This window comes from Ctenopharyngodon idella, chromosome 17 (genome assembly GCF_019924925.1).
Source record: "Ctenopharyngodon idella isolate HZGC_01 chromosome 17, HZGC01, whole genome shotgun sequence".
Taxonomy (NCBI): domain Eukaryota; kingdom Metazoa; phylum Chordata; class Actinopteri; order Cypriniformes; family Xenocyprididae; genus Ctenopharyngodon; species Ctenopharyngodon idella.
Window position 1 is genome coordinate 29,752,909 of NC_067236.1, and position 11,057 is coordinate 29,763,965.

General features: G+C 35.0%; 1 protein-coding gene across 1 annotated transcript; it reads left to right on the plus strand.

Moving 5' to 3' along the window:
* Positions 1 to 603: 603 nt before the first annotated feature.
* Positions 604 to 6,626, plus strand: odc1 (ornithine decarboxylase 1). Its single transcript, XM_051868344.1, has 11 exons — positions 604 to 758; positions 1,640 to 1,774; positions 2,547 to 2,678; positions 3,354 to 3,527; positions 3,680 to 3,852; positions 4,137 to 4,353; positions 4,454 to 4,537; positions 4,642 to 4,804; positions 5,082 to 5,197; positions 5,284 to 5,498; positions 5,723 to 6,626. Exons 3-11 carry the CDS (start codon positions 2,577 to 2,579, stop codon positions 5,859 to 5,861), a joined length of 1,383 nt encoding a protein of 460 aa, XP_051724304.1. The 5' UTR covers positions 604 to 758; positions 1,640 to 1,774; positions 2,547 to 2,576; the 3' UTR covers positions 5,862 to 6,626.
* The last annotated feature ends 4,431 nt before the right edge of the window (positions 6,627 to 11,057 follow it).

The following is an 11,057-nucleotide window of genomic DNA, read 5'->3' on the forward strand; positions in this document are numbered from 1 at the left end:
ATAGTTTAAAAGAAAGGGTTATATATTAGCTTTTACCTTTATATTTTAAGTTTTAGTCATTTTATGTGCTTTTAAGTCGTTCATGCTTTTAAGTCGTTCATATTCACAACTTCATATTTTACTTTCATCTTCATATCAGTCACAGAACATTTTTAATAGTTATAATTTTAGTTATCAATAACAACACTGATAGGCATAAATCATTCTTGTTTTACAATTCAAACTTTTCTTTGCCCATAGAGAGAATACTAAAATGGGTTTGTGTGTTTATTCAAACTTCTCTACAAATATAAACTTTTCAATTGGGAGTTTGTGTTTAGGAAACCACAAGACCCCTTTTTTTTTTTAAAGATTTCAGCTGTTATATAATATATTTAGCCCTTGTTTATTTTAGGGGATTCTGTATCATTAACAGGTTTTAGTATTATAATTATGAATCATTTACCAAATGAGAAAGTAACTTTGTTTCACTCGGACGCGGGAAGTCTGTAACTAGTTCTTTATTCAGCTCCTCCATAAACTCACGCTTGAAGCCGCTAACAAGAACAAACCGGTTCGCTCTTTCAGAGGAAGCCGGTTTCAGCTAGTGCGTCACCTTGGAAACCATGTCACTATATATAGGGCTGAGATAGAGTGCCGGCTTTTACTCCGACAGTGCGCCAGTAGATCACCACATCCGTTTGTGTGCAAGGAGAACAACGTTTTTTATTTCCAGCTGTCTGAACTAATGGGAAAACTCTTTGTAAATGCGTTTTAAGGTGAGTTATATTATATCATTGAGTGAAATTTAGCGTTATTATAACCGTTGTGTTGGGATAAACTTTCAGTATGGTACAGTCTAATCATAAATTAAGAAAGTGTTCGATCTGTCGCTAGTCACATCGTTAAAAATGTTTTTCGGACCAGTTTAATATAAATGATTGTGACATGTGTAGTGCCGTATGATGTTATGACATTATGGCCTTCTGTAGTGTGAGTCAACGTGGCCGGTGTGTCACGCTTTCCTGCGTACTTTTAACTTCTGTTTTAATAAATGATATAACATATTTTTATTGTCGGAACCAGCTGTGTTATCAAGCGCGAAGTTTCTAAAATACTCTGTATATCTTAATAATTTGGTAAACGCTAACGGATATTCTCAAGATCAAGATCAATGAATGAAGTCAGTCAGGAGTATCACGCTGCAGAGCCTCACTAGCTTGAATGAGTGCATTCTATTGGCTGAGCTGAAATCGGAAGCCGGCTGGATTTGATCAGTGATTGGCTGAATGGAATGCCTGTTATAGTTTGTCCAAACAGAGCTTCTCCTTATTGGGTAACTGGTGTAGTCGCGCTCTTCGAAAGGGAGGGACTAATTTTTTTTACCCGTCTTTGCGTAAATGCCCGGCATCATAGTGTCCAAAAATGTGTGCAGCTTCCAGTTACATTGAGAAACAATTTCCTAATCTCACATGATATGGGCTGTTACGATAAACCACAAATTTCGTGTTGTAACTTTAATACATGCAATGAAAGTTTCACACACAATTTGGCTTACAGGAAACTTCAGAGTATATTGGACTGATTTAGTTACATGCACTTTAGGCTTTAAGAGACATGGTTGGACGTAATAATTTTCTTGTCATTTTAATCCTTTCAGAATTCTTGCTTGAGAGAAGTACACACTGGCCCTGGCCTTGAGGCTTATCTGAAAGGATTCAACTTCACTGGTGAACCTCCGTGGCTGTCTGACGTCTGTTAGCCACCTTATAATTCCATCTCTTCCATTCATCTGGTAAGTCATTATGACTTTCGGGAGCAATGACTCAAAAACTGGAAAAAAAACAAAAAAATTGGATATTAATAGAATCTTAAGTCATGGATGTTTTTAAATGTGAGTACTTTTTAGTAATGTTTAGCTCTAAATTAGTAAAAATGAGTTGCTGTAACTGCTGTGTTTTTATGAACTATTACTAAATCTACATCCTGCATTAATGTTTTTCTCTAGATTTAAATTTAAGAATTTTCACATTTTAATTCAGTGTTAGATTTGAAGTGTGAACATCCTAAAAGCTTCAAAAAATGTCATATACGAGTGCTTTCTTTAAACTTGTGGTTATTATAGTAACTAAAACCATTTACACGCTTTTCAAAATAAATTTAAATGCTAATAAAATTTAATGCTAGTTGCCAAGAAAAAAATTCTCATTTTAAATAAAAAATGACACTAGAATTACAGAGACTTTAAAATTAAAATGACATTGGAAAATACAAACTAACTCATACTATTGATAACTCGAATGGTATCTCAAGTGATAATAAAATACTACTGGTTAGTGGAGACTGTAACTGCACCGTAGCTGTGGTTTCCTGTGATAGTTGTCAGAGCGCTGCCTTTGCACAGTGCCTAAACTGTCATTGGAGCGAAGATAAGGTGCTTTTTTGAGTGCACTGACAGAGTCTTTTCTTGTTCAACAGCCACTAAGTAAAGTCTGTTATCTTAGAGGTCACATTTTATAACACCTGGTCAATTTTTTTTTTTTTTTTTTTTTTTTTTTTTTAAACAGTTTTTTGCTATCAACTCTTGAACAAACACAATGACCACTTTGACTGGATCAGACTTTGACTTCACCTTCCTGGAGGAGGGATTCTGTGCACGTGATATCGTGGAACAGAAGATCAACGAGTCATCCTTATCAGTAAGTTAACCCTTTGTTTATACCCGCATACCTACCTGTCCGCTTAAAAGAAAACATACAAAGTACACTCTTAAGAGTTTTTGTTGCACTTCATATATTTGTGTCCGTAGATTTATATTACAATACATACAATACATGCCATTTTATCAAAATGAGTTTTTTTTTGTTTTTTTTTCCTGCACTGAGCCAGAAATCTCCATTTCAGTAAAACTTACTGTACACCAAATTTATTTTTTTTATATATATATATATATATATATATATATATATATATATATATATATATAATATATATATATAATAATAAATAAATAAATAAATAAATAAAAATAGATATAGATATAGAGATATAGATATGTGTGTGTGTATATATATAGATAGATAGATAGATAGATAGATAGATAGAGAAGGTTTTTACAGAGTGGCGTTACACATATCTTATCAGATATCTTTCATATCTTTTTTTTCCATATCATTTACCTGATTTTGTCAACAACAAAAAAAAAAAAATGAAGTTAATACAAAAATATGCTTCCTTTTCTTTATCCAAAAGGCTTTTTATTTTGTGATGAAATGTGACATGGTCATGTTTTTGAGATTTATGTATTCATTTTAATATAATTATACATATGCATATACAGTCAACCATTCTGATCACATCTCTTCTTCCTTTAGGATGACAAAGATGCCTTTTACGTGGCTGACCTGGGTGACGTCCTGAAGAAGCACCTCCGTTGGTTGCGCGTTTTACCCCGCATCACACCGTTCTATGCAGTGAAGTGCAACGACAGCAGGGCTGTCGTCACGACGCTGGCGTCTCTGGGAGCTGGATTCGACTGTGCGAGCAAGGTATGTGGAAGATTCTTCGTTCAGGTTCCTTAAATCGCAAATGTGACTTCTCCATGTGTCTCAATGAGCACATGACTTCAGCAGCAAACTCTAAGTAAGTTTAACATCTTTAATCCTGTATTAACCCGACCTCTAATCCTCTCCTCTGCTAGACGGAGATCCAGATCGTGCAGTCTGTGGGTGTGGATCCCAGCAGGATCATCTATGCCAACCCCTGCAAGCAGGTGTCTCAGATCAAATACGCCTCTACTCACGGAGTGCAGATGATGACATTTGACAGTGACGTGGAGCTCATGAAGGTGGCCCGATGCCATGATAGTGCCAAGTGAGTAACTTCACTAGAAAACCAAGTCTCACTTATTTAATTTATCAATAGTAAATAACACCAGCATAACAATTACTGCAATTATATTTATTTTACATTATATTTACTGAAATAGTCTTGACACTTATCTGCCAAACCGACTTGTGCCAATAATAAAAAAAAAAAAAAAAAATCCCATATATAGGTTGACCACTACAAAATAAGATAATGGAAAAGAAAATGGAAGATTTTGTGAATTGTGACAAGATGTTCATGACAATTAAGCGCATTTTCTGTGTCTGCAGACTGGTTCTCCGTATCGCCACTGACGACTCCAAGGCCGTGTGCAGGTTAAGTGTGAAGTTTGGTGCCACATTAAAGAGCAGCCGTCTGTTGCTGGAGAGGGCGAAGGATCTTGGGCTGGATGTGATTGGAGTCAGTTTCCATGTGGGCAGCGGTTGCACTGATCCTGAGACATACAGCCAGGCAATCTCAGACGCACGCTATGTTTTTGACATGGGGGTGAGTAGCCTTTTACGGTTTAAAAAAAAAAAAAAAAAATCAAAGTACACTCATTTATGCAATAATATATACTCAATCTGAAAAATGCTTTGTCCACCAGGCGGAGCTGGGATATAACATGACCCTGCTTGATATTGGCGGAGGCTTTCCAGGCTCAGATGACACCAAACTGAAATTTGAAGAGGTATTTTTTTTTTTTTTTTTTTTTTTAAATCACAATCTTTACTTTGGGTGATTGAAGACATGTAGATGATAAACACTTGTTTGTTTGTTTGTTTTGTTTGGCAGATCGCTGCTGTGATTAACCCTGCACTGGATAAATACTTCCCTGCTGACTCTGGCGTGAGGATAATTGCCGAACCTGGCCGCTATTATGTGGCGTCTGCATACACGCTGGCAGTCAACATCATTGCCAAAAAGGTCATCATGAAGGAGCAATCTGGTTCTGATGGTAAAGCAAAAATCCAAAAACATCAATGTTTGTTTATAATGTGCTCTTAAATTGTTTATTCTCAGACTTTAATGGAAAGAAGAAAAAAAAAAAACTAAAACTTCAGTAATATTATCATTTTACCTAAACTGAGAAAATTTTAACTGAATTGAGATGGGTTATGACACTAATTTGCAGCATCAACACTGTTATTGAACTGAATTTAATCAACATTGAAGCGCTACATGAATAAATGTGACTTGACTGACTTGATTTAATTTTTTTTTCCCGACTTCAGAAGAAGAGGATGGGACCAATGACAGAACCTTGATGTACTACGTGAATGATGGCGTTTATGGTTCCTTCAACTGCATTCTGTACGACCATGCGCATGTCTTGCCCACTTTGCACAAGGTGTGGAAATGAGTTTTAGTCCACCATATTTTTCTTTACTGGTTTTTATCCACTAAGACTAACCTGTAACCCATAATCTCTTGTAGAAACCCAAGCCTGATGAGCGCATGTACCCATGCAGTATTTGGGGCCCGACCTGTGATGGGCTCGACCGCATTGTGGAGCAATGCAGCCTGCCTGACATGCAGGTGGGCGACTGGCTGCTTTTCGAGAACATGGGTGCCTACACTGTAGCTGCGTCCTCCACCTTCAATGGCTTCCAGAAACCTGATATTTATTACATCATGTCCCGAACAGCCTGGTAAGTAGGATTTGGGAGCCCATAAACACCATACTAAATGCTCAGTAGTATGCAAAATAACACTGAATTTCTTGAATATTTTATACATTTAAAATGATACTAATATTAAAAAAAAAAAAAAAAAAAAAGTAAAAACACCCCATCCAAATAAAAAGTATGATTCTTGTACTAAAAGAATCCTTAATGGAAAAGGCTGTTTTTGACCGACTGAACTTTCATTGCAGGCAATGCATGCAGCAGATCCGTGCCCAGGGGATTCCACTTCCTGCTGAGGAGCAATGCACTGGAAACATGCCATCACACTGCGGACGCGAGAGCACCTTGGACGTGCCAGCCAAGCCATGCCCTACTCAAGTGTTGTAACGCTCTTCGATGCTGACTACCACAGCTAGAACCAGTTCTCATTCAGACAGAGTTTATCATGTAGTTTACACACAAACCCTGTCTTGGTCCATCATATTCAAATTTGTGCAATTCAGTAACTTCAATTAACTATTCTAAATGCAGCTCTTTTGCCGCTTGTTTGTAAAAATTGCAAACGTTCAGATCTGAAAGACGCACAGTTTGTCTGACAGTCCTGTGGCTGTCTTTTTTTCTTTTTTTACTCATTTTTTTTTTTTTATATATATATATATATATATATACTTGTAATTTGAGGCCAGATACTTGAGTGGAGGATACAAAGGAGGTTTAAATGTATGTCTGATTTTCTGTGTTGGAGGAAGGTCTATTCCTGAACTGATTCCCCCTCTTAAACATCCAAATGGAAGACATGCTACTTTCCATGGAGGAGCATTAAGAGATTGTTGGGAGAACATTTCATGAAATGGCTGCTGTTCAGTCTAATTTGAAACGGAGATCTCACCCTTCACAAAGACACATACAGATTTACTCCTCCTCCTCAGTGACCATTTCACTTTTTTACTTGATTAGTAACTTAATATTAATATTATTGACCAGAAATATGTATTATTGACCTGAAATGTATGCCACTGATGCATTTGAAGTGGAAATGAAAGAGATGGGATTGCATTTATTATTGCTTTCCTATGGAAACTTTTTTTTTTTTTTTCTTTTTTTTTTTAAGTTTTGTATTTTTATATAAATAAAGGTAGCTGTAAAAATGTTGATTTGTTTTGCTTTTGATTTACATGCCCAATAGCCTTTCAGTATTTTACAAATGTGAATATGTGCACAAAGATTCTGGGTTACAGACACTAAAACAAACCAGGAATAACTATTTATGGAGCACAATGGGAAAAGCTTGTCAATAAGCTTCCTGGATGTTCTAAGATTATTCATGGTGCATGTGTGCAAAATTGTCAAGCGGAACTATGCACTTAACATGAGTTTAGCGCCGTCTAGTGGTGAGGTTCGAGTATTTCATACCGTTACGCGTAATGGCAACAGTTTTAGGTTTGTTTCATTTTATTAAATCAATTCTTTTGAACGGATAATTTAGTTTCAGTCTCAATTAAAGACATTTTAACACTAAACACCTCATGATTCAACGAGTGTCCAGTTATCTCTAAAATATAAATGTTAAGTTACTTTTTGAGGCATTTTAATGTGCCAGCATGTCTGTGTACTTTTGGCAAAAATTTTATATGCAGTTTTTTTGGCCAAGGTAGACACGCACTCCTACTAGTTTCACCGTTATTTGTTCTTCATACATTACTCTTTTTAATACAAAGTGACCCACATTAAGGTTTTGAATATACGCACATATACCTGAATAGCTTTGGGAATGTTCGTACTTCAATAAAATATATTCTAAACATGAAATATAAAGGGTATTAATCCTTTTGGAGTAATGCACTGATGCCACTGGCATGAAATACAACATAAAAACAAAATAATAGGCCTATATGTAAAAATATTTTTTACTTTTTTTACTTATATAGTTTTTACTTTTTGTTTCTATCGCCTAATAATGGAAGGCATCGACATCAATTTGATAATTTTATAATTTATGAAATGTGGTCTGCAATTCGGGTGAGAGATAACCGAATGCCATGATTCAGTCAGTAGGCTGTATATTTTTGGGAGCGGCAACTGATCTCAGTAAAAAATAAAGTTTTCCTAAGAACTAAGCTGTCCTCAGAAGAAGGTTTTGATCCACTTCAAAAGTTGACTACTGTAAATAAATAAAAAGAAAAGAAAGTGACGCGTTCTTTAAATGATTTGCACAAGTTGTGAAACTCGTTGCCTGGCGGCGGCAGTAATTAGCAGCTTCCGGGAACATTCGACAGTATTTCGCAAACTGACGGAACACCCAGTGAAAGAACATGAGGTAATGTGGAGAAAACATCCGATCACGGGTCTGTGACTCAAGTAAACTCACGGTTTAACTGGGAAGCACATGAGCATGTTTACTTTAAGCTAAGCCATTCTACAATAAGCTAAGAGGCACATTAATTCAATCAGGGTTGGGGAGTAACGGAATAGGCCTACATGTAACTTAGTTACGTGTTTAAAATACAAAATATGTCCATTCCACCGAATGGGTGACATTTTTGTCCCCAGGACATTGTGTGTATAAACGTGCATGAAAATTAACTCTAAAATGCATGTTATTATTAAGCAAAGTGTCCTAGACATTAATCTAACTACAAATTTAAAATATATAATTTAAAACATTAATAAAAACTACTGAGAATACTAAAAAAAAAAAATAGCCATTTGTTACATTCCCTGCTATATTAACCTAAACTTTATCATGAAATATTATCATTAAAATCTTTCAGAAATCTTATTTTGTTTTCGCTCAGCCCTGTTACCCTCACACATTGCCCCCTCTAAAAAACTTGGAACATGCCACAAGACACATTTTCAACAGGAAGTTGCATCATCTGGATCTTCTGAAGGCCATGAGAAGACCAAAAGTAAGTCCTCTCATTTTAATTTCTGTATATTTGATGAAACTACAACTCTGACTGAGAAGGTCAATCACAATGTACTGTCCTGTTACCTAAATTATTTCTTAGATGTTATTTGTTTATTTTAAAAATATTAACTTTAGGTAAGTCACTAGAATTTGCCCAGTGTCCTCATGCTATTAGCATGTACTCAATGTGGCAATTTGTCATGTATTTGATAATTTTTTGCTTAAAAACTCAATCCTGTTACTTTCATTCCTGTTACTCATATGAAAAATAACAGGAGTAAGTAAAACAGGAGTGCGTAGAGTCCTCTGTTTTGTTGATTTAATAGTGTGAATCTTAGTTGATATAATACTATTCAGCTGTTTTATGAGTTTTACAGTTGAAATTACTTAAATTATAGACATTTAGGATTAGTTTTACGATGTGAATACCATACTTAAAGGGAGCCAGTCCACCACGAAGTGACAAACTTTTTTGTCTTTGTCTTTCTTATCTTTTGTAGAAGATGGAGAGAACCCATACTATTCAAGTTCCAGAAACACCCACCCATGGCATTCTGCAAGGGAAGGAGTGAAACACACCCACAATCCTCTCTTTTCCCCCCTTTTTGACTCTCCTTTCATCCCTCTCCCTCCCTTTCTCTTCTCCTCTCTCTCCTTCTTTCTCTTTCCACCTCCTTTGCTGTGAAGTACTACTAGTGCATAGTACATTCCTTCAACACAGAAATCTCACTCACACACATGCACACACAGCCATATAAACTCTCTTTCACACACACATGCACACACATATGGACACTCATTCCTGTTACCAAGTGTTCATTCCTGTTACCAAGTGTTCATTCCTGTTACTAAGTGTTCATTCCTGTTACTAAATTTTATTTTATTTTTCTAAAAAAAAATTAAACCACTGTTTTTATCAGTTTTGTTTGGTCCATCATTTATACAATTGTTTAATAAATTAAATTATAAAAAATATATATATATATATATATATATAAACTTGAAGCTTTGGTCTTCTTTAAAATGAAAAAATGGCTTTGTGTTTTTTTATTAAAATAAACCTTGCCTTAATATATAATGATTTTTTAGTCACAGATATCAATTATTTGAACATATAACCAACAATGTCTTTAAAAAAAACACTTTCTTGAGGGGAAAACAAAGGAATGAATTGACATGCTTTTAAACATGCTTTTTAAATGGCACATGAGTTTTGGTAACAGGACTGAGAAAACATGCATCCATCTTCTGCTTAGAAACATTGTAAAAAAAATTTTTTAAAAAGTTACCTGAGATTGACCAGTATTAGATTCAGTGTTGAAAAAAGATATAAATAAATAAAGTTTAATTTTAAAGAGTTACAACAAGCAAATGTCAACCATTCAGTTTAATGGCCCAACTGTATTTCTTTACAGTTACATTTAAAATACAAAATATGAGTAACTGTATTTCATTACATTTTAAATGGGTGGTAATCAAATTACAGTTACATCTGAAAAGTATTTTAGATTGCCAAAGTGATTACTTTGAATTTTAATGTCATTTATTTCATTTAAACATTAGTGTAAACTGTGGAGGGCAATTAATGTAAACAGCAATTGGTGATTCTTTGACTCTGACACTGCAAAAGCATCCTAAGCTACAGTTCTGCTCATATCCATACCCCTTGCAGAACATACAAAATTTTGATAATTTTAACAAAATAAGAGGGGTCATAAAATTGCATGTTCATTTAGTACAATCCTGAATAAGCTATTCCACATAACAGATGTTTACATATGCTTCACAAGACAAAATAACTGAATTTATAAAAATTGCCCCATTCAAAAAATTTCCATAGGCCTACCCTTGAATCTTAACTGTCTGTCGTTACCTGAATGATCCACGACTGTTTTCATGTTTTTTCATGCTTGTCTGTTTTGTGATAGTTTGTGAGTCTCTTGTTTGTCCTGAACAGTTAAACTGTCCGCTGTTCTTCAGATAAATCCTCCAGGTCCTGCAAATTCTCAGGTTTTCCAGCATTTTCTGCATATTTCACACCTTTCCAGCAGTGACTCAAACACAACTATTATGAAAGGTGAACATTTACTGATGCTCAAGAAGGAAACAATGCATTAAGAGCAGTGGGTGTAAACTGGATGATGATGATGATTTAATTTTGTTTAATGTTTTGTTCAAAGATCATATTTATTCATTTAGTGTGCCCTTCAGAAGCTAATACCTCCATGTTTCCCAGAAGACAAAATAATTACAATTCACCCTGTTCATGCAATTCAAAAAGTTTACATACTTCAGCTCTTAATGCTGAAGTTGTTGTTAAAAATAATATGCAGAGAAAAACCAAGTCCTATGTTTGGTGGACTCTTCGTGTTACATACATACATAGTATTCTAAAGTATTTAGATTAATTTACAAAACTTGTGTAATCTAATGAAATACATTACAAATTACTTTTTAAAGCATGTATTTTGTAATCTGTAGTGAAATACATTTTAAAAGTAACCTTCACAACCCTGAATTTAATTAGGTCATAACCATCAGTGAAGTGTAAAATTGGGTTCGCAGTGATGCCATTAAAGAGCGATTTTTGGGGAAGGTGGAGGGTTTCTGAAAGCTAAGGCAAATGCTAACCAAGTATTTGAAGGTTGAGCAGCGAGCTCATTTGCTGCTGA